The following is a 27,639-nucleotide window of genomic DNA, read 5'->3' as shown; positions in this document are numbered from 1 at the left end:
CCTCCTCGCCCCTAACGCGTAAAGAGCAATGCCGCACCATACCCATGCGTGCCTGCAGCAGAATGATGTGAATTCTGTGCTCATGTCCTCCCTGGCGGTGCCCTTGCCTCCTGCAGGCAGTGTGGAGGTTGTCGCTCTCATTTCGGTTTCCGCTCTCATTTCGGTTTCCGCTCCCGCCCTTCTGTCTCAGTGTGCCCCGGCCGCCCAGCCAGGATTGCCTCCTGCCCACAGCGAGCCGGGCCATTAGCATGTATGATAAGTGCCGAGTGTGTCGGCAGGCCAATTTAGTGTCTGCCTTGCCGCGCTGAGGCCCCGGCCTGCGCTATCATTGGAAGATAATCTACCGCTGTGAGGAGAGAAGAGGGAAAAAGTGTCAGTTCTAGAAGGGAGAAAATGACTCCTATTTTCCCCGCCCTTTTTTTTTTTTTTTTTTTTTGGGCCTGCAGGCTTGCGGCTCTCGGAATCTATCTTCAAGATGTGGTGCAAACAGCGGTGACAGTGCAGAGTTAGTGTGCTTTCATGCCTGCTTCATTTAGCAGGCGCACACCGCAGCTGGGTCTGGTTAAATATTTGATTTTGGATTTAAAAATACAGTATGTGTCTCAAAGCACAAAAAATATTAGAGTTATAAGATCTTTTTTATTTTTATTCTGCCATTTACTCACCATTGATTCATTCTAAACCTTACTTTCTTCTAGGGCTGCACGATATTGGAAAACAATGACATTGCGATATTTAGTTTTTCTGCTATATATATATTGCGATATGAAAACAATTTCACCTGATGATTTGAATAGCTCTATTTGTAAAGATTTAATCATTCTTGGATGATTGGGGTGATTTTGTAGTGTAGTGCATCTGCATAGAAAATAATAAACAAATTGCAAGCATAGATGAATACAATAAAGACACAGATGAAATGAGCAGTGCTTTGTGTTTTTCAGGTAAATTAACTATTCAGGGACAGACAATGAATAATCAAATGCAAAATAACACTGCATAGTCTTCACTGTATAAATTCAGTTTGATTCATATAATTAATACTGTTTATCTTTGCTTAAGCTACAAAAGTGATTTTCTTTTTTGTTGTTTGATTATCTGTGGTGACACAAACAGCTGCGGGTATATTGGGCTGCTGTCACTTTAAGACAAATACACATAGGCCGATCCGGTTTTCTTTCCCTGTTTACAACTCATAACTGACTGCGTTTACTAGGAAACTCGTAGAGGGCATTTTGACTTAATTGCCCGTGCACACCTCCGTTCAAGCACAAATAGATGGGAAGGGAACTTGGTGTTCACGAACTTCACGTGTTGTCTGCGTGGATCTGTCTGCGCACACAAAACACAGCGCGAGTTCCAGTCTTCTTGCACTTGATGTTTAAACTGACATGACTTAAAAATGCAAATGGTAAACTCACTCTATGATGGTTAAACTTTGCAATTAATCTGCGAATCACATGCGTTCCGAACCACGGGGCAGCTGGCCCGTACGGATCAAGTACAATCCCTATACTTGACATTGCACATCCTGCAATGTGACTATCACAGATGCGCACATCACAATATCGATGCTAAAACGATACATTGTGCAGCTTTCTTATACTACTATATATATATACAGTTATGTGTGTGTGTGTGTTTGTGACTCGTGCAGGCAAATTGAGTCGCAATGGGCATTTTTTCAAAAATGAGTTAGTTATTTTCACATTCTCTATTAAAAATCCTTTAAAATTATGAATGATTTGTTGGAATAAGACAAAAAAATTACTGAGCTACACATATTTGAAGTCGATAGAGTCAGCAAAGTAAATTTAGAGAAAAAAAAGTTAAAGTTTTCTGAAGGTTCCAAAACAAATTCACCTAGCAACCATACCTTAAAACGCCTGGTGATGACACCAAATTTAGCACAAACCAAGTTAAAACCAAATATCTATAGGAAAAATATATATTCAACCTTTTTTCCCCCAAAATTGAAATTTTTCACTTGGTTTGCCTGTAGCTCATAATTAGCCCGTGCGCATTCCGACTCATTTTGCCAGCATGGGTCACATATATTGGAAACCAATGTTGTTTGTACCTCATTGACTTTCATTGTATGGAGTTCAGTTCTTAACAAATTTGCGTCAGGGCAATTAGCAGTTAGCCAAGAGGTGATCAGTCTTACTTTTCAGGTTCAAATTAGAACCGTCTACTTTGACCAGTGTTATAGTACTAATTTGTGAAATTAGTCTAAGCACCGCCCACAGTTGGGCCACAAAATATTGTTTTATGTTCCACAGAAGAGAGTCATTGCAGAATTCTTTGTACAAAATATTTTAGCAAAACACAAGCATAATAGGGAAATGTTTATAAATGAGTTTAACAGTAAATAAATTAAGTAAACTAACTAAAGCATGTGTGAAAACCCTTTATAGGACTTGCTACTTTTTTCTTTTTGTAAATAGCAGCTAAGCACATTTCAAAGTATGTCTGTTTATTTGTCCCCCTCTCTAATCACCCAGATCTGTTTAGCCTTTTTATCTAATAGATGTTTATTTTCGCTTTGTGTGCGGTGACTGTAGATGTATTTACACACTCCTGTCACAGTATCTTAAGAGTAGGTTGGGCTAATGGAAGGGGATTGTGATATTTGAAAAGATTACAGTAATTCAGCCGGTTGTAATGGAGCAGGCTGTTTCCGGAGAGCTCTCCGAGATCTGGAAATGTCACAACAAAGAAAGGAGGAGATTCAGCACATTCACAACTTAAATAGAAGGGCGGAAAAAAACCAAAGGAAAAAGAGTGTGAGTGTGTGTGTGCGCGCATAAAATATACAGTATAATAAGAATATGTAAGAATAAGAAAGCAGGGTCATTCCACATTAATTGTGTCTTTTTGTTTCCTCATTTAAGGGTACAGAAATGAGTGTGGGCAGTGTGTGTACACAACCACCCTATGATGATAAAAAGCCTTTTTTTTTTATCCCCATAAAACCTCAACAGTCTCATTGAACAAGCCGTTTTGATTTTCTGAGCAATTTGACGTCACATTGACGTCCACACGACTGCTGATTGACTAGTTTCCGGCCTGAGCGATTTGTACACTGTCTGCCATTTTCTCCATGCTGGATGTAGCGACAAGAATGTCTTGTAAGAGATTGAGGTGTTTGTAATAGTCTTCATGTACTCCCGACATCAGAGCCACTGAAGACCCAGTGGATTACTTTTGTTTTTGGAGGGAATGCGCCCCCCAATATACCTAAATTCTTTTTTGTCTGCACAAATCATTTTGCACCACACTGCTTTGTGAACGAGGGTCAAAACAAAGCAGGTTTTGCTACAAAGCTGTTACTCAAGGATGGATCAGTACCAACTGTTCGTGATCCAGCTAATAGTCTCTGGAGTGATACTGGTCAGGGCAGTAATGAAAGGGAGAGTTGATTTACAGATGTAAAGTTTACCAGTTTATTAAGCACCCCCCGAAAAAAGCATAAGGTCTGTATATATTTTTTTACTGTTGGTTGTAACAAGTGTTTTTGTGCAATTCACGGTGTATGTTGATTATAATGAAAGGGAGAGAGAGTGTATGGATAAGACTTTAATGCGCACTTCTTATTCTGTGTTTATTCAGCTCTTATGGTGATTTTCCAGAGTGAAAACGGACGCTTCATCTTTTGTGTGATGTACAGTAAACTACATAAAACTCATCAGTAAAGTTTTGGCCATCATTCGGACTGGGTCAGCTACAGCAGGCTTGTAGTGGATTAAAGCAAGATGACAACACAAGTTATAACCGTAATTAAAGTAAACTACGCCTGTTCTATCTCCATACAGCATATATTATCTGGCTCTGTGGGCATCATTGTCCGACTCCGGTTCGAACATATAAGGCTGAATGCTACTGACAGTTTCTGACATTTTCAGTGCGTGAGATTGTCCTATTTTTGTTGTTACATGAGCTCTTGAAGCTCCGCCCTCTTCTTGAAATGAGGTGGGAGCCGCAGCTCATTTGCATTAAAGGCACACACAAAAACGGCGTGTTTTTGCTCAGCCCTCCAAAAAATTTTTCTGAAACTTCACATTTACACTCTGGGGACATCAGAGACTTATTTTACATCTTGTAAAAAGGGACATAATAGGTCCTATTTAAAATGTGTAAACAGTGACTTTATAATTTATAATATGTAATAAATGTCAATAAATAATTGACAATACATAAGTGTTGTCATAGGCATTTTTGTAAACACAAAATCAAAAATCCAGAAGTTAAATTTTTTTCCCCTATCTTCTAAATTGTGTTGGTTGGTTGGTTGGTTGATTGATTGCCATTAGACATGTATTCACTAAAGTACAAAAAGTTGAGATCTGTTTAAAAAAAAAATTTATATTCATCAAAGAATCCTAAAAATGTATTAAAATATCCCCCAAATTAAGCAACTTTTTTCAACATTGATAATAATAACAAATGTTTATTGAGCACCACATCAGCATATTAGAGTGATCACTGAGGACTGGAGTAATGATGCTGAAAATTTGGCTTTGCCATCACAGGAATAGATTACATTTTAAATGTATTAAATTAGAAAACAGTCATTTTAAATTGTAATAACATTTCACAATATTAAAATTTTTTACTGTTTTTTTTTTTTTTTATCAAATAAACACAGCCTTAGTGAGAATAAAAGTCTTCTTTCAAAAACATAAAATCTTACTAAACCCAAACTTTTAAGCAGTAATTTGAAATAAATATACACTATTTTATGGAAAGCACCACTACTTAATTAATCTTGTCAAATATAGTACCTTACTGTTTGGGAATGATATCTAGGTAGGGCGAAGTAGGAGGTGCGAACACATTGATATAAATGAGAAGGTAAACATGTGTGATAAAGATGAAGAACGAGTCCCGTGTAAGGGTGTTTTACTGTTTAAATTACACCAGAGCAAAGCCATGATTAAATGTGAAGTTGTTTCAGTCTGCTGAGTTTTTTTTCTTTTCTTTTTTTTTCCTTCATTTTATCTGTATGTGCTTACCAGAGGTTCCCACTGTAACAAACTGTTGAAACAGACATTCTGTTTGGGAGGCATAAATAGCCTCTGACAGCCTTTCTTTTTTGTTGGTGAATATAGATTTCTGTGTCAGATGGAATAGCTGTAAGTGTATCAATAATGTACGGGAGCCCCAAGTCTCCGATGTAATTTAATTCAAATCGCGATGAATTATGCCTCGGTGTTAAGCCGAGAATTCTGGTGCCTCTGGGCAAAAGAGCAGGGGGTTGTTTTCTTTTTTTCTCTCTCCCTTTCCTCTCATGTCTGTTTTATCTCTGGGAACTGTACAAACAAGATGCAGCGTATGACATGACCTCTTGTGCAGTGATGTAACGGGAGTTCACTGGCAGAGCTGTGATAACATTTAAATATGCTATATTTGATGGGAGACCACAGACACACACACATAGTGTAGTGTGGGCCTGTAAAAGACAGCTTGAGTTTTTGGATGCGTATAAATCTACATACTTGAAAACAGTTGCTTCCACATTAAATTTAAATATGAGTTTGCTTCCCCTGTGCATGCCGTATGCTGCAAAATTCACACATTCCCATCCTTACAGGGCCAGCAAACATAAAAACAAGAACATATGCACAATCTTATGGAACATAATACTCTTTAAAATCTATATATATAAAAAAGTTTTTATTGCAAAAAAATGCAAATGTGAATCTTTATTGACATGCATAGATTATCATGTGATGATACTGATACAAAATTCATTTTGACACATGTTCAACTGAAAATAATGGTTCAGTAAGTGAATCAGACTGATGGATTCAGTTCAGTGAAAGACTCATCATACTAATTTAAACCCATCATTTGTCTTAACTATTCATCAAAAGAAGAGTAATTCGTTTGGGAGTCAGACTAGACTGTTCGCTTTGTTTGATTCACTAAAAAGAACCAGCTCATAAGAGTCGTCTGTTTGTGAATCGGTATGCACTTGTCACATTGGATGTGGTTTTTGGCTTGTAGGCCGCAAGGACAACTCAAGAGAAAGATGTTCCGTGCCATTATTTTACAGTTTAGGGTGTTTTTTCTTGCATCACATTCAATATGGACTGCAAGCTCACATTATAACTCGGGTAAACTGTTCTTGTGGCATTGAAATCCTCTTCACTTGACCTGCTTTGTTTGTTGTTGGGATATGAAGTTAGATGTTTGATGGTGAAAAGTGTTTTTCAAGCTCACTATCAGAGATGAAAAAATGGACGTCTGAGTGAGGGGAGGTCCAGTCGATTTGCCTCTCTGTGGCTTTATGAACAATCTAAAGCGGTTGGAGGGCGGAAATAAGACTGATTCCTCAGGCAGCCCACCTCGGATATACAGTAAGCCCATGGAATTCTAACTCCATCATTGTGACAATCTCAGCGCGCCAGGGCTCATAAAGGTGGCCCTGTTTCTTGGGTTCCTGCCTGTTTAAAATGCATATTTATTTGTCGAGTTGGCTAAGTGCCTTTCATATCAGGCATTATGTGATCCCGAACTCTCGGGAGTGAGGCGGGCGGCCCGGTGTTTTGCAGTAAGAGTGAATGAATCAGCTTTCTGATTCATCCTTCTTTATCCTCCTTGTCAGAGGAGAATGCTTTTTTCTCTCACTCTAGCTGAAAGAGAAGCAAATCTGCTTTAAGGAATAAAATTTAACAGTCTAGTGTTTTGCAGATACTCTTGAGGTTTTCTTTTCACAATGGATTTTTCAAAGTGATTTTTCAGATTATTGATTCTCTTTGTTTCCCACACATGCTAGTCTATTATTGGAATATGATTATGATATTTCTGATTCAGTTAAATATCAGAGGAAGTGAGTTTTCAAGAGTTAATCTTGAACATCATGAATGGTTTTCTTTTTTTTTTTCTCTTTTTTTTTTCTTTTATATTAAACCAATGCATTTTTTTTTCTTTTTTTTTCTTTTTTTTTTTTTTTTACAAAACATCCCCCCCCCCCACAAGAATTCAGTCAATCATGCAAAGTTTTTTTCTTGTTTATTTATTGTTATATATAATTATTATTTTTTATTTTAAAAACTGTTTAATTTAAACTTTTTAAAACAACTTAGTACATTTTTTTGTATATTATGTTATAAATGATAACTTTAATAAAAATGCTTCTTCATACATTTTTCACAAAAACTTTTTTTTCACTTTCCTCTTTATGAGTGCAATCAGTTATGCAAGTATATTTTTGTTTTGAAAGATGTATTTGTGCAAAAAGCCAAAATGTGCGTGCAATGCTTTTGATCTACAGTCATGAAAGATGGCCTTATATGCAGCCTGTGGTCTCTGAGACATGAACCTTTGTGAAACAACCCCCTTTTCAAAGTCAAAACAGGTGGCTGAAGTTTTAATGTGAGTGACATTTCTTGTCACAAGGTCAGGGCTGCAGATTAGCAGATTGGATCTAATCTATCCCTAACCAGCCAGCTAATAAGCCGTGTGTGTGTTCTCTGGAGCTGATCGATCCTGTCTCACACCTCTCGTCCGCTCACACTGGCTCTGCCAGGGACATGGACACTAATGGCCACATTTGCTCCAGCCCACCGGTACAGTGTTCCCGCTCATGATTTCCCGACAATTAGCGAGGCGAGTGGACGCACCCTGTTCTCATCTCTGCTGTCATCCTTTCCACCCTGGACTTCCACTTAACCTGCTCTCTGGGGTGAACGGTAGATGAGAGATGTTATGGGGTTTTGATTGCGTTCACAGACACACACACACACACACACACACACACACAAACACCTTGAAGTCTCTGTTGGGCTCCGAGTGGCAGTCCGGTCATTAGACAGGTTGCAAGACTAAATGGACAAATAAAATGTTCAGTAACACTTGGCCTTCATTAATAAGTCATTATATAAATAATTCGAAACATAATATGATTAAGAAATACAAGCTTTATTATGAATCTTTGCCTGCAACTTGCAATATTCACAATATAACATGTCAACAAGTGTCTTATTGCTGTTATGAAAAGAGTACTATATAATACAAAATACTAAGAACACAAATTGACATAAAACTGTATTTTATTAAGCACATTTCAGTGTCATCCTTCCACTGTAAGACATACAGTGTGAAGCCTAATATGTTTTAATGCTAAAGTTGTTTTAAAATGCTTAACAAATCAGAAGTTCATGTACATTTAAATATGTATATAAATGAAAACTTTTGAAAATTAAAAGTTAAACTTTGAAAGTTAAACTTTTATTAAACTTTTACAGATGATCTGTTAAGTGTTAAATCATAATTCTTTTTCACTAATGAGAGTGATTAAGTTTTTTTAATATTTTATGGCCTTTTAAATATATTTTTAATAAATTAATATGAAATGTATCTTAATGTTTTATTTCAAACACATTTTCCCAACATTAGCACGACTACGCCACAACTTTGACCTTGTTGATTTCCTGTCACATTTTTTTAATTTAGTTACACTTAGAAGTTCATTAAGTCTAGATATCACACACAAATAAGACTGCGTTATATAGCGAGTTCCACATTTGGGCTTTGTTTCAAAGTCAATGCTCCGATTTGGTCCTAAAGTGCAGACGTCCATCTATCAACAGTTCTTTCCTCCTCTGGCCTTTTCCTCCTCCTGCAGGAGTGATAACGTAGCTGCCCCGTGCTCTCAGGTCATTAGCCACGGGCCTTCGTAGTTTCATTAACGAGGGAAGGGAGCTCATCATTGGCCTACCTCGACTGACGAGGGTAATTAGTTAAGTAATAATGTGGAGCCGTAGTCATGGCTCTTAAATGCCCATTGATGACAGTCAGATCGGAAGCCAGGCTTTCCTCGCCTATTAGCAACACACAGAGATTGCAGGCCTCATCACTGAAACCACACACTGACATAATTACACGCATCACACACACTCGCTCTCTCTTTAGTGCCAGTGCTTAATGAAGGCATGTTGTATTTGGAGAAGTCCTGAGGACTTGAATACTGATTACCAGTGCTTGTTGGTTTTTATGTGTTCATTTTTTTGGAAAAGAGACATTGCGTTGCAGTGTCTGAAGTTTGTTAGCCCGCTCAAAGCGTGAAAATACAGCTTCCTTTTAGCGCTTTTGTTGACATGTAAGGTCATTTGAAAGAAAGGAAGCATTATCTTAAACAGATATCTGGATTTCCTTTATCTTTCGGTGATGAAATTCAAGGTTATTTTCCCTCGCAGTTAACATGTACTGTCATACAATGTACTTTTTGATGTCAAGGAGCCCCAAATTTGATTTCAAGGGGACCTCCTAAAAAGTATAAAGGCTGCTATATATTTACATGCTTACAGATCCATTTCTACTCTGAGAGAAACCGTATAATTTCAGTATTATTTACATAAGATTATAGTAAATATTAATATCTAAATGAACTTTTATTAGCTTTTTATTTTCAATTGTAATTTTATTTTCAGTCATTTTTTTTTTGTGCTTTTGTAATTTTTTGTACTTATTTCAGTTTTATTTTTAGTAGTTTTAGTTCTTCAACTTCAACTTCAAAATTTTCAATGGGCTAATGTTTTTATTTTCTTTCAATTTCTTTCAATTTACAAAAGTATATGCAGTCCCTTTGGGGTCGGCAGTTTGAAAACCCCTGTGTCATCCTCTTCCCTGACATTCATAGACACGCAGTTTAAATCTCATACTTAAAACATGAACGTTTGCTTTTAGTCAGTTGAACTGAAGCTCCAGAGAAGAGCAGGCAAGCAGCTGTAATATAAATGGACAAATAGAGGTTGACACGGTCAGGGAATATTGTCTACTCTGCCCTACCAGAGCCCCTCATAGTGCTCATAGTCAATTTCAATAAGCCTTTCGTGTGCATTTATCACTATACTTACCCTAGGCGCTGTGTGCACGGTGGTGTGTGTATACATGCACCAGTAATCAGTCTGTCAAACACTACATACCCTGCCGGTCATCTGTGCTTTCCTTGGGCTTAAAGAAAGCACGGTTGCATCTCTCATGTGGTTGAGGTTTTGTTGACACATCGGGTGCACGATGCCGTGCACAATGTTATGGTTGGTATTTCTTACCGTGTCACTACCACAAACCCACGGATCCTTCATTCCGGAGCTGTACTTAATTTTGATGCTGGTGTTTGCTGTTGGTCTGTCACTCTTGACGCCCACTCTGTGTGTTCTGTCATGAGCAGACTCTTAACCGTGCATTGTGGAGGAGTGCGAAATGTCAGTCAGCACAGCAGGAAAATTATCAGTAGAAGGCGTCTGGGAGCTGGTTGGGGGTGCGGGGGGGTGATCAGGGGAAGTGCCCCGGGTAGAAACTGTTCAATGATGAGGACCAGATTAGAGTGGCAAGACGCTAGGGGAATGATGAGGAAATAAAAAATAAAAAAAAACTTTTTTTTATTTATTTTTTTTATAGAAAACTCATCTTTTTTTTTTTTCTTTTTTTTTTTTTTGCCCGAAGACAGAACACGGCATGCTTTCGCAAACACACAAACATCAAAAAACGCTCTCTCAAAAAAACCACAGCGACATTAAGGCAGTACATTACCAACTGAGATGCATAAACTGTGATTTCACAGAGTGTTTGTTTTATTCCCGTTCATTTTTCTAACAAGTGATGTATTATCCTTATGAGAGCTCTCATAGTTTATGTCTGCAAGGTGACACAAGCCAAATATGAACAACATTGTTCTGATGTCCTGTGGGCTGGACATTTGTAAGAGTTGGACAGTTTCTTGATACAATAAATGGTCTTATTAGTAGCTAGACCACTGAGACAACATCTTTTGTGCTCCATCCACAGGTAGAATGTAAGAAGGCCCAGCCGAAGGAAGTGATGTTTCCTCCAGGGACGCGGGGGAGAGCTAGAGGTCTGCCCTACACCATGGACGCCTTTATGCTGGGAATGGGCATGCTGAGTAAGTGTCATCTCAATTTCCTGCTTACAATTATTCATACATTAACACTGTCAATCACTGCTGTAATCTGATTATTAACTGGGATGTTGATTTGAAATCAGCATGAAACTGCATTTAGCCCATTTTACTTCTTTAATTTGATGTGTTCCTAGGAGAAAGTAGATAAGCAGCCGAAAATCATTTTTATTTTATTTTATCCATCGGAATTTGATTGGATTGAAAGTGGGAATTGCTGTACATATGGAGCAGCATATGTACTGTCTTTATATGACTGGTGATTAAAGAGGAAGGGTTGAAAAATAAGAGGATACAAGAGGATAAGAAGTTACTACATTTTCATAAAAAGACAAACTTTTTATTCTTTTAATAATAATGCTCACTAATGAATCATGCAGAAAACGACCAGGGACGTCTATTACAAAAGTAAATAGGGAGTAAAATTGTATTTCATGTTGACTTTTAAAATACCTTTTAATTGGTTCTTGTTTCTCTAACCATGTGTACTCTTCTTTGTGTAAAGAAAATGCAGAACACTTTTATTTATTCATCAACAGATTCACAATGCTTTTTTATAAACGTAGGATAAAATGACCAACTCAAACTACATAACACAAAAAAAGAATATATATATATATATATATATATATATATATATATATATATATATATATATATATATACATATATATACAGTATATATATATATATGTGTGTGTGTTTGTGTGTGTGTGTAAGGAATAATTGAGAATAATTGCAGTTATTAATGCAGTTAGAGAGAGAGAGATTAAGCATATGTGAATTACCTGAGTTTGTGTGTCTCTCAGAAGTGTTCGGCAGCAGCGTCTCTACTAATAGCGAAACTGTAAGTTAATATGCTCCAAGAACAGGGCCGTTATTACCATTCTAGAGTGAAATTCATGTAGCTTTTAAGTTGACTATTTTAATGATAAAATCGTTAGAGCAGTGCTAACATATAATATTCATTTACATATAAATGTATATGAATATTATATATGAAATTACTATTAGTTTTTAAATATTTAAATAACTGTTTTTAAAGGACTTTAGTGCATGCCTGAATTTTTTCTACATTATTATACAATATTATATATATATATATATATATATATATATATATATATATATATATATATATATATATATATATATATATATATATACACATATATACATAAATATATATATATATATATATATATATATATATATATATATGAAGAGTTCAGATGCAAAAACCTCTAAATGCCATCTGAAATTTCCTCCTAGAATGATCATTTTTATGAAGCTCGTATATTTAAGTTCAGTAATTTCACTTAAATGGCAATGAAAATGACCTATTAATTGCCATTTAAGTGAAATTATTGAACTTAAATATACGAGCTTGATAAAAATGATCATTCTAGATGAAAATTTCAGATGGCATTTAGAGGTTTTTGCATCTGAACTCTTCATATATATATATATATATGTGTGTATGTATATGTGTTATTGGTGAAAACACATTTATTAATGAGTTCTGCTGTTAGGAAATTCAGTTTTCATGTGAATCGAGATCTAGTTATCCACTGGGTGTGATTTTAGAGCAAATGTTGTCTCATGCTGACCTCAGAGACAAATGGTCACTTCAGAATGATACTTGTAAATATGTCTGTTCAGGCTTTAAGCATAGATGCTGAGCTTGATGGCGTGGAACAAGTGCATCACTGTAAACTCAGAGAACAAAATGGCAACTCATAATGTTGGAACAGGCAGACAGGGAGAGGCAACAGCCCATTGAAAGAGCTCCTCGAAGAGAGCACTGGGACCAGAGCTCCGATGTTGGCACGGTGCTCGCGTTAACGTCGTCACGCTCTGCTAGCGGCTCTACGACTGCCATGGCAGTTGAAACTCCTCTCTATTTCTGCTGGGAGCCCCGCTTCAGAGTCTTCACGGATACGACACGTGCGTGCTATTAGAGAGACGAGCACTGGAACCCGTCAAACACCAGAGCCGTCATCCCGACACTAGCAAGAGCTTGTCTTGATGTTTTTCTGTAGATTTGATGTGTGTCAAGAGGACAGGAAATGTAGAATCAGACAAGAATACCCACCTATCAGCCCCCCCCCCCCCCATCTCAAACTTCAATCCCCCCCCCCCCAAACCAGCTCCAGTGACAAGAGATAATTACTGTGAGATTGATCGTCTGCTGAAAGTAACTGAAGCAAATAAATCGTTTGATGCCTGGTGCAGAATGCGAATGGCAGCTAATGGGTGAAGCTGCAGGAGAGGTCGTCCTGCCCGTAATTTGACTTGATGAAGCATCCTCGCCGGGCCCGCATGAAATATGCTATTGATATTCAGCCAGATCCGCTTCCAGCTCCACCAAATCCCTAACCGACCCTCACCAGAGCAGGGCTCCGCATTATAGTGCTAAATGAAGAGGAAAATGTAAGTAATGTTGAGTTATGAACCTATGATTTCAACAATCTGACCTAAAAGGAGGGTGAATTCATCAGTTATTCGGAGTATGCAAGAGCTCATTGAGACCTTGCACCAACATCTGGTGCCCCCAGGCATTTTAGTAGTCCATGATATCATTCGGCTTCACAGTGCCAACAGCGTGATGTCAGCTCAAGTTGACTTGAGTTGAGGTTGATGAAATTACGCCGCAAGTGGGTGTCATGAGCTTATTAGGGTTTAAAGCAGATCAGTGTTGAACAAACCGAAAGGGAGGAAGACTGAGACAGTGGGAGCAGAGAGCCGGTTAAAGGGGGTCGCGCTCACTCGATCGCAACACCGTCTTATCTAAATGAAATTGGAAAGCAGGACAGCGAAACATTCCTTTTGGTAATTTGCATACAAAAATCAACAAGGCTCATTATTTAAGGAACCTCAATTCCTTATGTGCCGAAATCTCATTAGAGCCCCGCTCTGAGCAACGGTGTTTACCACACCTAATCCGGCTATTTATCTTTATTGTGCTGGGCCTCATGTATGTTTGCTAAAATTAATACACATCTCAGCCAGCGCAAAGTGCAGCTTTACCAGATGGATAATTGATTTTACAGTGAATCGAAACTGTTGAGCCATAAAATGGGCACATTAGCATGCATATTAATAACGCAAATAAGAGGGCGAGGCCAACGGCACTAGGCCAGATTAAGTGACAGTCTTTATTTACAGCGTTGCCAGGAGACGGAAGGTGTCTACCGTGGTGACGGCGTGGCTTAATGAGTCTTCTCCCCGGGCTCAGGTACCTGTCTTTCTCCTCCTTTATTCTGGCTCAGTCTCCTGCGAGGGGCCGTGACTGCGACATGCAGTCTTGCCACTTATTGAACGTCAAAGGTATGGCGGTCTGGTGCTTCTGGTGCTGGTCTCATGGTGTGCCCCTTTCTTGAGCCCACAGCTCGACACTGAGGCTCAGCTCGGCCATTAAACGCAGTGGAGAGCCATTTAGGTCTGAAAATTTTGCTAAATAGTTTTGACAAGGTGGTGGATGAATGTGTCTGGGAAAAATTGGTACCTTGAAATATTGTTTTTTGATTAGCTGAGGCAAAAGTGGCATAACATTTTTTTGTTCAAAATTTGTTTTCCCGGTATTCTCACAAATAAAGCATTATTATGAGCTTTTGTGTGCATAGGCTGTTCACACTTCACAGCAGACCATTATTCTTGATTGAAGTAGCAGATGTGGCTATTTGCTTTACAGCTATTTTCACACTTATTTGCTTAGATTACATTTCAAAATATATTAAAATAGAATAATTATATGTTATACTATTTCACTGTATATTTGTGCAAATAAATGCAGCCTTGGTAAGCAAAATAGACATTTTGAGGAACCCCCAATTTCATTTTGAACTGTAAGCCAATTGCTACAAGAGACTTGATTGAGAGGTTGTGTACCAGTAAAGAAACCCTTATTAGTTTTAGCAACTGCAAAAAACTCCTTGCATTTGCCAAAGAACATAAGGAGTATAGAGTATGGGAAGATAAGTGGCGTCAAGTCAAAATGTAACAAACTAGCATTGAATAGGGTCAGGTATGTTCGTAGGAGAAGACTGGAGTGTTTTGATGCCAAATGCATGCATAGCACCATTAAGCACGGCATGGGAAACATAATGGTATTGGGGATGCATGTCTTCAGCAGGTGTTGGAAGGATCTACACAGTTGCTGGCACCTTGAAAATGGACCAATACTTGGGAATCCTGTTGAACACAATGTAGTCACGTATGGAGGATGTATTTGGAGATCAAATGTGTGTTTTTTCCATCATGATGATGATCCCAAACACACCACAAATGCAACAAAGGTGCACGCAATAAAAGTGTTCATGCTCAGCATTTTCAAGTCATCAAGTGACCTCCTCAGTCACCTGACCTTAAATCCATTGAAACCCTTTGGGAAATTATAAAATTGAATTGTGATAAGTCATGCAGGTCCTCAAATGAAGCTCAACTTTGGGAAAAACTTGAGGATGATTGGAAAGAAGTTAAGCATGACATATGCACAAAGTTCAGTGAGTCAAGGAGAATGGCTACTATAATCAAAAGCGAGGGAGAATCAACAAAATATTAATAACTTACTTTATTTCCTGTGAGCTTTTTCTTTTTCTATGTATTATTTGCACCTGAGTCTCTTTTCTGCATACGGCCTGGAAGCACTGCTGATTTCTCTCCTCTGCGTTGTGTTCCCATAGGTGTTGGCCCTACCAGTATGTTAATCCCCTACTGTCAACAGAACCCCATCCCTCTACATTTAAAGTAATCTCTTTAAATGTCACAGGAAAAGCCCATGTCATGTATATTTAGTCTGGGCATCTGGCATTTGCTCCTCTGTAAGAGTAGAGTACACAGAGCCACTGTAGTCTCGAGAGAGACGGAGGAGCTCAGATATTAAGGCTTTGTAAACATATGATACAGCACTTGGAAGGAGCAAAGTTAAAGATGGCAAACTTGCTGCAGAACATACAAGCATATTCAGAGGCAATATTGCTATAATATATAATATTTTTTTATGGAGCAGAAAAGATGGAGACTGGCATATCCTGAAAACTTGTCATTGAGTTTCAACGTTTCACCCAAAAATGCCAATTCTGTCATCATTTACTCCTCATAATTGTCATTCAAACCATTATGACTTTGTTCTGCAGAACACAAAAGAAGATACTGTTCTTGTCAGTGGGTTTCAGTGTTGTTTTGGACCACACTGACTTTCTTTGTAGAGACAAAAATAGTTGAAACATTCTTCAAAATATCCTCTTTTAAATATTGTCATTGTTCAGAATATCTTCAGACAGGTTTGGAATGGCATGAATTTGAGTAAATGGTGTTTTTTGGGTGAACTGTCCCTTTAAGGACGATGGGTTCTGCAACATTTTTTCTCTATATTTTTGGCAGTAGTGTATTTAATACTTTTATCCATTCCTCCTCCTTGCTCTGATTCCCTCAGAGATGAACTTTCCTCAAGAATAGTCTTTGATTTTAAAACTGACTCTGTGGTTTACATAGCATTTACCGCAAACGGCACAAAAAGCCTCCTTTCAGAAGCGGTCAATAACGACAGAAAACTTCATAAAAGCAAGTTATTTCTTTTAAGCCTCTACTATAGCGCTGACCCTCACCAAAGAAACTTTGACAGGATCAATAGCTTCACATAGACTACTTCCCACCAGTCTGCCTCTGCAATGTCAAACTGAATTGATTTGTGTTATGTCTAGCCTAACTTGCGGTGGAGTATATTTATTCTCTTCACCAACTCACATTTGTGGCTGAGAGCCAAGGATAAGCCACTAGCGATCATTTGGTGCAAGCTCGCTCTGTGCGCAGCCAATAACTATTAGCAAGATCTTTCAGGTGTGTTTGGGAGGGAAGAAATGGGGCTGATGGCAAATAACAAACTTTCTAAAGAAGGTGACGGCACAATAGTGTCTATATATATTGTTTTCACGCGATTATAGCAGCCTGCTCCTTCAATTCGCTGCAACAATATGGCTGATATGTTCGATTGCGTTGGAAACCGTTTTTTCCTTCTGTTTGAAAGCCGGCCAGATAATTAGTGTCTAGGCTCACACTGTAATAAGCCATTGTGACAGAATAAGAACAATGGGTCTTTGGGCTCTAGCCTGGTATAGAGGGACACACGGCGGGCCGCCGCTAAATGCTGGCAGCGAGACAACTTTAGCATGTGCATTGGGTCGCATCCCACTTTTTCTTAACAGCACGAGCAGGATGCGTTCCAGTGTTGTAAACGCTGCTGATGGCGTGTTTTCGCCTCACTCTCAAACAAGATGTATTTCAGATAATAAAATAGTCAAGGGGAAGCCAACTCACTCGCCCGAGCGTCATCATTAAAAAGTTCTGCCTCAGCAAAGACGAACTAAAAAAAAAACAAATTGCGGCCTTAGCATGCTTTTGCAGTGTTTCGCTCCACTTTCGAATGACTTCTGCAATCGCTCAATCATATTCGTGCCATCCTGTCAGTATTAGCGCGCAGGAGGCTGAGGCTGCACGGCACGTAGGGACTTTAATCCGTGATGTCCTGCCACAACTATCAGCCTGCCATTGTCTTGCGCTGTCGTGTCCTTCATGATCGATTAGCCCGGGCTATAAAAGAAGGGTTATCGATCAATGACAAGAAAAAAGGTGAGAAAAAAAGGAGGGAGGGAGAGAGAGATGACAGCCGCAGACATGTCCGTTCCCTCAGCAAGGGAAAAAGAGGGATGAGCCCCAGGGAATGAAGCGAGATTGTGTCTTGTGATGTTTATGCTGTTCATCACTGCAAACTGAAGTTTGCAAGCCAGCTAATCTGTTACATTGTGGCCTTGCGGGGAGGGCTGCGGTTATGTGGTGAAAGAGGAGCTGTTTTCACTTGCTTCTTGTGTGTATGTGTATTTTAAATGGCATACTGATTTATTGGTGTGATAGGGAAGCTCTGGGCGGTCTGAGCGGTTTATCACATCCTTGGATTTTCTTCTCTCCCTACAGGTTATCCAAACATTGTAGCAACGTATGGCCGCGGATACACTGGTTTCGCCCCAAGCTACAGCTACCAATTCCCTGGTAAGTTCCATCTTGTTAAGCTCTGTATGGTGCTTCTCTCTCCTGCTGCTGTCTGGTAATGGCCTCCCTGCTGACCGGCAAACTCACAAACATCAATGCGCACCCATCCCTGCCTCTCGCTACACCCCAATGCTGAAAAACTTTACCGTGGCACTTTACACTTAAATACACATTCACATACTCAAACAGTATACATCTTGATGTACAAAGACACATATTGCCTCATTCGCCCCCCCGCTGAAGCCCCACATCTACATGCTTGTCGCTTTGCAGATAACACTGCCATACGTGATGCTTTTAAAATCCGTGGGAGCTACAAACGAGCCCATGGCCTTCTCATTTTCGCTCCTTTCACAGATAATTCAAACGTTCAACTATACTACACAATACAATTCAGCAAATCGCCAAAATCTTGACTCAGCAGGGTTTTAGGCCATCCTGACAAAGACAGGTCTTTTTTGTCAGGAATAAATGTAATGTGGCAAAGCAGCTCTATTATTTCATAGCCCACTTCTCAGAACTGGCCTTTGGTAACCTGTTGGTCTGAAACGTGCGTAGTATATCTTATCATGTTCTGCTCAATGGTTTATCTGGTACTACTGAGTGTACTTAATTTGACACCTTGTAGCTAATACTGCTAATGCCCAGTGAATCTCCTTTAATTTCACCTTATATATTTCTGATACACGTGTTTATTTTTGCATCTCTACTGATAAAAAAAAAAAATGTCTAAGCAAGTCTGGTTAGCTGGTTTAAGCTGGTCTATTTGGTCTCACAGCCTGTAGCTTTGAGTCTGTTTAGAACCCCAGGAAATATCCATTTGAAAGCCAGAATTTAATTTTATTATATTTATTACTTTTAGGCAGACATGATTTAGTGGCTGGACCCATTAGTTTGTCACACTGGTTTTCCAAAAACAGCAAACAATTTTAGACTGGTCCAAGCAGATATATTGTCAATTTCAGCAGGGAAAGCACTAGTCCATGTTGACGTGTCTGCAATTTGATGCTTTGCATTAATGTAATAATCATGAATAATTATAGAATTAGAGTAATTTCAAATTAATGTTCTTCATAAACACAAGACCACGGCTCTTGACGAATTTCAAAGTGACATTTTGTTTACACAATTGATCCTCAGTTGTATATATGTAACTGTATATGTAGCCTCTCTCATCTACGTGCAATCATAGTATCTTCAAGAGGGGTTGCAACCTTTTTTATGTATATAAATGTATCATGTTTGTCAGTCGCTCAAAAGGCCTTACTGGCGATGAAATTCTTCTGTTGACTTGTTTGTTAAGCGTAAAGGTGGCTGTTTGTTGCATTGAGAAACTTAAGTTGTCTTCTCCTTTGATGCCAGCACACAAATTAACCTCAAACAATCTGTACAGGCGTCCCAAACTAAACGCCAGTGAGTGCAGACAGAATATTCCAGTGGCGACTAAGATAAATAAATGGGGGTGGGGGGGGTGATGGGCTAGAGTAATGGATAATGAGGAAGTGTAAATTGGCAGGCGCTTGAGGAAGAGCTTCTGTGACTAAGCCTGGTTAGGGGGATTAAAACATCATTGTGGGCTCACTCTTTTCGGCAAGAAGTCTTAGCCTAGTGCCATGTTAGCAACAGTTCTGAGTCTAGCAAATGTAACTAAGTCACCCTTACAAATATATGTGTAGGCCTATATCTAAACGCTAAACTCCCACCTGACACTAAAAATAACTGAACGAATAAACACATGCCGGTCCGCCCATGCCAAAAGCCTCATAACACTAGCTGAAAAGCAATCGAGTGCATCAAATGCATATTTTTAGTGATATTGACCCTGGATATAGAGCTGAAGGTCTTGCTGGCATATGACTCACTGGAAAATAGGCTGCAAACCGCTTGACTTAAACTGCAGTTCTAGTGCAAAAAGGTGCTTTTTTTCCTCCGCTCATTTAATCCCCCAGCTTTTCTTGTAAAATGATCTGCCCAGTGCCAATCCAAAAGGGTCCCTTCACTCTTCCATTTCAGATGTTGTCAATGACCTTGGTGTTGAACATATAGGGTGAAAAAGCTTTTTTTTTTCAGACCGCTTGTAGCACCTGGGATTTGCTATAAGCTTGGTTGCAGTGAAGGTTAGAAATTGACTGTTGAAAAGAGAAAAGGTAATTTTTTTCAAGGCACTTCTTGTAATCCGTGCAGGTGACTGGATTTGTAACAGGTCACAGGGGATGGCGCACATTTTCTCAGTCTGTGCATGTATGCAAGTTACCGTGTTGCTGTGTTGATTTTAATGAAAACAAGAACCATAAATTGCTTATCAATTGCACTCAGGTAAAAATAAAGCCCTGTAATGCTACAGTGTGTGTGCATGATCGATATACAGCGTATGTACCTTTCTAGTCCTCCTCCGGGAACAATTTTGATCACGGATGGATTTAGTGTTTTCTTTGCCCCAAAGACATACAGGCATAAACAACCAATGGTGCTATGGCAGAGCTCCTGAGCAAGTGTTGCTGCTATTGTCATTTTCATACTAACATCCTCTGGTAGATAAGATAAGAAACAGCTGACAGCATCAGGCCACCTTCACTGTTATCTCCCCATTCACCAGGACACACGCACACACATTGTTCTTCTCATTTTATGAGACTGAAAAGGGTGTTTCAGAGGGCTATAAATCCACGAGAAGCACATCCAAAGCTCAGTGTCTATCCTGCAAGCCCGTGGATCCATCGGACTTTCCCCAAGCTGTGAGAGAAGATCTTCTCATTTTGCCGTAAATCTGTAGATTAAAGTTGCATTGATCCAGAGGAGTGCAAGCAGAGGTGGTCTTATCAAAGATAATTGTTGAGTACGATTTTGTTGACGTTTTGTGTTTTGTTTATTTCTGTTTGATCTCGCCCCGCGCTAACCGTCAACCGCTTTTGGTTTTCCGAGCGGTGAATCATCTCTCCTCATCTCTGTTCCGCCGCGATTTCTGCCGTTTGACGCGGCTGGCACTGATGAGAACTGAAGGATGTTCCAACATCAAGGTCGCCGCCCCTCTCGGCCCAGTCGGAACAAACAACGTGTTAAAATACCATCCTTTAGCTCTCATTCCTCCATTTATCCCTCTGTTCTCAGGAGGAAGAAGAGAGAGGGCTGGAATTGATGCTTCACTTTTGATTAGGGCCCAATCAGTTATGCAAACACGGAGGCTGTCAGGGACGGGGCCCTTCTCTATTCTCCGCCGGCCCCGTCATACAGATAACACGATCAGGCTTGCAGGATATTGGAGTGCAAACAAATAAATAAAGGTGCTGCTTTGGCTGACCACAGACACTCTTTGTGTGGAGGCGAGGGAGACGGAGAACTTGCGAGCAGCACTTGCTGAGGGGAAAGTATGATATGAGCCCTGCCCCGCTGAGCTTGGCAGCGCCAACAGACTTTAGGAGAGTGGCACAATTTCTTCTCTCTGACCCATTGTAAGGAGAGGATCATAAAAGGAGGGGAGAAAGAGAAAGAGAGAAAGTGGATAAATAGGCAACATTGAAGTCTCCTGCAGCTGTGCTACCCCATTCAGCTCTTCACCCAAATTAGCTCTAATTGAAAAGGCTGCTTATTAACTCAGTAGGCACGAGGCAAACACATTCACCATGTTACATGCTCAAAACGGGGACCGCTGAGCCGGACACACACTCGCCACACACACGGCTCTTATAAACGCATCCCGCCGCTTCATTTAGGGGTAATTCTTGACTGACGTGGGCTGCGGCGGGCAGATGTTGTGTGTGTTTACGGAGTAAACTGCGTGCATGGTGGCAGAGGTCATTTTGGAGGTGGCCTCATAACGATAGATTAGACAGCCTGTCTCATGCGCCCTGCCTGCTGTAATCACACTGATGACTCATCCGCTGTTCCCCACAGTCAGGCTGAATCCCTGTCATATCCCACTCTGCACTGCAGAGGCGGTTTAACCAGTACGGGTTTAATTATCAGCTTGTATCAGATCCACAACTCAGACATGGAACTCTGAATGGAGCGCCTTCTTTTGCCTTTAGGAAAGCTCTGCAAAATGTCACATGACACTGCACAATCACAGTCAATCACAGTCAATCAAAGCGCATTTTACGTTTAACGTACAGTTAAGTGGAGAGGCAATTTGAACCGGTGAGATGATTTCAGTACTGTCCTATAGCTCATTGTTTGACATGGTTCGTTAAGACAGAACTTAAGGTCAACCTTCCTTGATTGATTTAGCCACAATATTATTTTATAGTAATAATAGTGTTTTTATTTATTTTATGTTGTTGATTTAATTTTTTTAACATTTTCTTTATTTTTTATTTTACTTTTATTTTGTTGTTTGTTTTACTTTGATATTTCTTTATTTTGTATATATTTTTTTTATTATTTTGTTTTAGTTTTGTCCATTTATTTTATGGTGTTATGTTTTTATTGTATTTATTTATTTTTGTTTATTCTGTTACATTATTATAGTGTTTTTTTATTTAGTATTTTTAAAGCACAATTTAAAACAACCATAGTTGCCCAATGTGCTGTACAGAGATACCGGTAATAATATTAATACCACAATACAACATTTTTATTTGATCATATTGTTGTATTTTTTTTTATTATTGTTACATTATATTATGATTATATATATATATATAAAATTATTTTTGGATTTTATGTTACATTATTGTGTTTTATTTTTTTATTTTTTTTTATTTTTTTGTCTTGTAGAATTTTTGCACTGAGTTTGCGCAAATTATTTGCAATATACTTGGCGCATATTACCTGGTTTAGGTTCAAACTTTGCTTTCTCAAAAATTTTTTTAAACTTTATATCTTAAAAAAAATACGATTAAAGTTTGATAGTAACCCACTGACTTAAGTCAGTACTTAAAATAAAATAATTGTCAGCGATGATGCTTTTCCTGGCCTGCCGGCTTCAGCTAATAGCCACTTTCTGACATGTCAGCTGGGGCCACTTCTCACTGTCTCCCATTCCTTTGGCCAGATCATTTTTGCTAAACTTTAGCACTGCACCTATGCTGCCTTACAAGCACTATAACCCTAAAGAAATGTGAATTATTTGCAGCACAGCCTAGAAAATGTATGGATAGATGCACTACAATACAATTAGATTAGCATTAGCCCCCTGCCATTTCTGTCTGTCGTACTAACCACAGATCAGCTCCCTCTCACATGGTCATCAATGAGAAGTCCAGTGCCCTCAGATAAGCTTCTTAAAGAATCTGGCCTGATGAGTGGGTGACTTTGCCTTCCCCCCCTGGAATAATCCCTATGCCCCTCTTCCAGAGATATAGTATTTGTCTGGCCAGTAATTGCCCTCATCAAGGAGGCGGCCAGTGGAGGAGACCTGTCCCTGTGCCTCAGTCTCATTATATGTGCTCATGCTGATGGCAGTGATTGGACCTAAATCCAGGGGGCCAGGAAGCCGCGGGGGAGGTGGACTGGTTTGCTCTAGCCGTATGAGGTCTCACTGATGTCTAGGCAGGTTCTGACATTAGCAGGCCGACCAGATCCGGATCTTTCAAATCCCTGATGCCGTGATCTTCAGCAGAGTGACAAAGTTCACAGCTCTTGCATTGTTCACCCTTTTGATCTTCCTTTCTCGATTGGAGTTGAACTTTAGATCCTGAATTAAGATCCTGTTTGCCGAGCACATGGCATTACACATTTCTTTATTTAACTAATGAGCTGGTTACATCACTGGACATATATCAATATGACATTCAGAAGCGGTGACTTAGCCCTTTGCATTCCCCGTTGTATTCTTAGGCATTGACTTGCATTTTCTTAGCTAAAGCTTTATCAGTAATATGTATGCAGCGGTGTCAGGCTGTTCTTTTACTTTATTTGTTCTGTGCACCAGAAATGATATGTATTTTTCTTTGCTGCTCATTACCGCTTTGAAAAAATGTCTCTCTTTTTGAGTGGTTGTAGGTTTTATTGCCTCGTGTAAAGTGGTGTCTTCTCTGAACTGCCTCCCCTTGCACAGCTTCTTCCCCTGGGTACAGTTACATACGTCTTCCTCCAACCCCTCCATCCCCCATTTTCCCACTCAGAGTTTAAGCATATGTAAACCAGGTGAAATGACTGTTGTATGCAAATGTATAATAACTAGCCTAGCTTGTAAGGTTTATATACACTTAGCTTTTGCTATACATCCTCTGCTAATGTCACATCTTTTGTAATGTATAGTACCCAGCCATGTGGCTGTTTTGTGATGATATTCAGAAAGCCCTCCTGGCCTATTTTATACAGGCCTGAGATGATGGATGTACTAGAGAAATCTGGTCATGCCTTCTGCCTTCAGAAATTGCTCTATAAGATGCACTATTAGTCAGACACAGCTTCACAGCTTGTATGTGATGCTCCCTGTGGCCGTTCATATATTCCGGTGTTTTTTCCCCTTAATGTGCTTCTCAGATCAATGAAAACATTGCTTGTTTATTTAACCTCTGATCATGAGTGGACCATAGTACATTCTCACACTTTTCAGAGTGGATATAAAGGTAATCATAATTCTTGTAAACTTACTTTCCTCTATACTATGTAGTATTTTATTGAATTGTATTGTTTTGTATTATATTTTATTGTACTCACTGTGGATTTAGGTGTTCTATGTGGTTTCTAGGTGGTTGCTAGGCTCTTCTGTGTGTTTTTGTGCTTTCTATTAGGACGGCTCGATTATGACAAAAAATACAATCATGGTTATTTAGGTCAATATTATAATCATGAATATTTTACACGATTATGTGTGGGCGATATGACCAAAAGTTATTTAGTTAAAAAGCTCATTACAAACAATAGGACAAAGATACAAATGAAATAAACAGTGATTTATGTTTTTCATGCAAGTCTAAATCAGTATTCAGTTAATAGCTTAGGCCTTCTACAGAAATTGAATAATCAAATGTAAAATATAATAGCATATAGTCTTTACTGTATGAATTAAAGGGTTAGTTCACCCAAAATTGAAAATTCTGTCAGTAATTACTCACCCTCATGTTGTTTCAACCGCGTAAGACCTTCGTTCATCTTCGGAACACAAATTAAGATATTTTTGATGAAATCTGAGTGCTGGGTCACTTCTCCATAGGCTGCTAGGTGGCCCAAACTTGCTGGCCCAGAAAAGTTATTAAAGAGATCGTTAATATAGTCCAAGTGACTACAGTGGCTCAATCTTAAGTATATCAAGCGACGAGAATACTTTTTGTGCGCAAAAACAAACAAAAATAACGACTTTATTCCACTATTCATTTCCTTCTCTCTGGGCCTCGTAGTGTTTTTGCGCAGCGCGTCTGTGTTACACGTCATCACGTAGGCTCACTATTGGCTGACGCTGGTCATGTGTGTAATGCGTGATGACGTATAACACAGACGCGCAGCGCAAAAACACTTTTTTAAGTTTTAAGAGTTTTAAGAGTTTTCTGTGTGGTTGTCAGATGGTGTTTTGGGAGGTTGCTAGGGTATTTTAGATAGTTGCCAGGGTGTTCTGAGTATACAGTTTTTTTATAGGGATGTCCCGACTCCCGATCAAGTTATTTGTGTCCCTGATCTGATTCGAGTCATTGAATATTGAGTATCTGCCAATACCGCGAGTCTCGATCCAATTCTTGTATTTTACTTAGTGCATGGTTCACACTTCAAGAACATTAAAGTTATTAAAATCAATCCAGTGCATACAGGGAAATGCAGAGAGTGTTCAGGGGCGCAAAATATAAAAAGGGACATCTGTCACTATGAAGTAATTCCAAACTATTACTACAGTAATTATACTGTACATATAGTATATAATTCTAATAAGAGACACTATATATTGGTAGAATTAAACATTTGTTACAATGGTAGACATTGTAAACCGACTGTGTGGTCACAATTATGAATATGGGACTACTGGTATAAACTTATATTATATGTACAATAAGCAGAATAATTGCAACAAAAAGAAAAAAATTGATTTAATTTTAGAAAGCATGAAGCTTTGCAGTGCCAGAATGCCAGTCTGTCAGTCAAGTCCAAAACAAGACGAACTCATAGCAATGTGTTATGATCTCTCAGATGGTCTGAAAAAAATAAAATAAACAGTAAATAAATTACTTTTCAGTGTTTTGTTACAAAAGTGCATATCTGATTTGTTAAACACGGAAGCTTGAATGTTCTTGTCTGATGTGCTAGAACTGACCTCATTGGTTCCCCTATAGTTTTTTAGGCTGTTCTGGATGTTTGCTGTGTGGTTGCTAGAATATTCTGGGTGAATATTCTGCTTAGTATTATATTTTTGTCCCTTGATGTAGATCTGCCCCTCTTTCATTATTAGTCAATGGTATATATTTTTTACCTTATTTTATTCTTCACTGTGTGAAAAAAACAAACAAAAAAACAATATGTACACACATAGCGTAAACATAGTACGCGATTTAAGGTACAGTATCATTCATGTCGATAACATAAATGGTGTTCAAATCATCATTTGTTTATGGTCCTGGATGACACGAGTGTAATTGTTCTGTAACCATAATTGAATGTGGTAAACGCTCACCTCATCTAAATAATCACTGCTGAATTCACACCTTTCCGCCACAAGCAACTGAACCCCTACAGTCAGCGTTGACCCACGATTCTCACACCTGTAATTCCCGAAGCCGTACACTCCGGAGCGGCGACATATCTCGTGTCTCCTTTGCCGTCAGCACCCTCATTAGTGGTAAATGTGAGCAGGAGGGCGTAATACGGAGGAGTTCTCTGCTGGCGAACGCCACTCAGGCTTGTGCATTTGGAAGCCTCATTGCCCAAGCTCCTGGCAGTCTTTGAAAGCTCTGCAGAAAGGCCCTTTTGAAAGTAATTCAAGTCAAGGGCTTCTACTAGAGAAGTATGACTCACCTCTCGTTTGAAAAGATGGTTGGCGAGATTGCTCTTTTCTTTTATCCTCCTTTTTAGCACTCGCATTTTTTTGCGCAATTCATTTCTTTCTTGAATGTCTTTTATAATGCCTATGTCAACTAATAGTGCTTTTTGAGTGTGGTTCAAAAGCAAGGGCACTGTTCCTGTTCTTTGATTCAGTTTCATTAGTGGTTTAAATGATGTTCTGATGCATTCAATATCAAATTCATCAGATGTATTGCCATTTCTGTTTTAATGTTAGCAGCCCCGCTAATCTCATTTAATGGCCATTATGACTTAAAATCATGATCGACCATGTCTAATTATTTAATGTCTATGACTCACAGATTCAGCAAAGAAAACAAACGGTGCGCGGTCCAAACTGGAATGTCTCCAGAGGACTGCTGGCAAGAACAAACAGGCATTAGCGATCGTAAAATAAAAATTGCAGATTCATAAAATGTATGAGAGAAGACTTCAGGAGGCAGAGAAAAAGAAGTGAGGGGGCAGCAGGAGGAAATAGCGTGGAAGAGAGAGAGAGAGAGAGAGAGAGAGAGAGAGAGAGAGAGAGAGGGGGGGGACGAGTGAGGACGGCATCTCCTTCAGGGCTCCAGGGTGGAACAGATGTGTCCTTGTCCCTACTCCAGGCCAATCCGGCCCAGCCGAGCACGGCCACTGACAGAGCAAACAGGCTGGAAAAATGGGTAAAAGTGGAAAGCTAAATATTGGCGTTATGTCCCCAGTAATAGAGAGGCCATGAAATTGATTTGATTCTGCCAAGTTGT

General features: G+C 39.1%; 1 protein-coding gene across 12 annotated transcripts in view; it reads left to right on the top strand.

The window, feature by feature from the left end:
• The window catches only part of msi2b (musashi RNA-binding protein 2b), a 262,677-nt gene that overhangs the window by 199,271 nt on the left and 35,767 nt on the right, over nucleotides 1-27,639 (top strand). For all 12 annotated transcript variants that reach the window (XR_014208650.1, XR_014208651.1, XR_014208652.1 and 9 more), the window contains exons 9-10: nucleotides 10,795-10,909; nucleotides 17,897-17,971. Coding sequence is in view for 6 of the 12 variants with exons in the window: in XM_082179739.1 (XP_082035865.1) it covers nucleotides 10,795-10,909; nucleotides 17,897-17,971 (190 nt within the window). In the remaining 6 variants the exon portion in view is untranslated. The remainder of the gene's footprint in view (nucleotides 1-10,794; nucleotides 10,910-17,896; nucleotides 17,972-27,639) is intronic.

Source organism: Leuciscus leuciscus (genome assembly GCF_965113295.1).
Source record: "Leuciscus leuciscus genome assembly, chromosome: 9".
Classification (NCBI taxonomy): domain Eukaryota; kingdom Metazoa; phylum Chordata; class Actinopteri; order Cypriniformes; family Leuciscidae; genus Leuciscus; species Leuciscus leuciscus.
The sequence above is the reverse complement of the archived record's forward strand: the minus strand, read 5'-3'. Positions and strand labels throughout refer to the sequence as shown.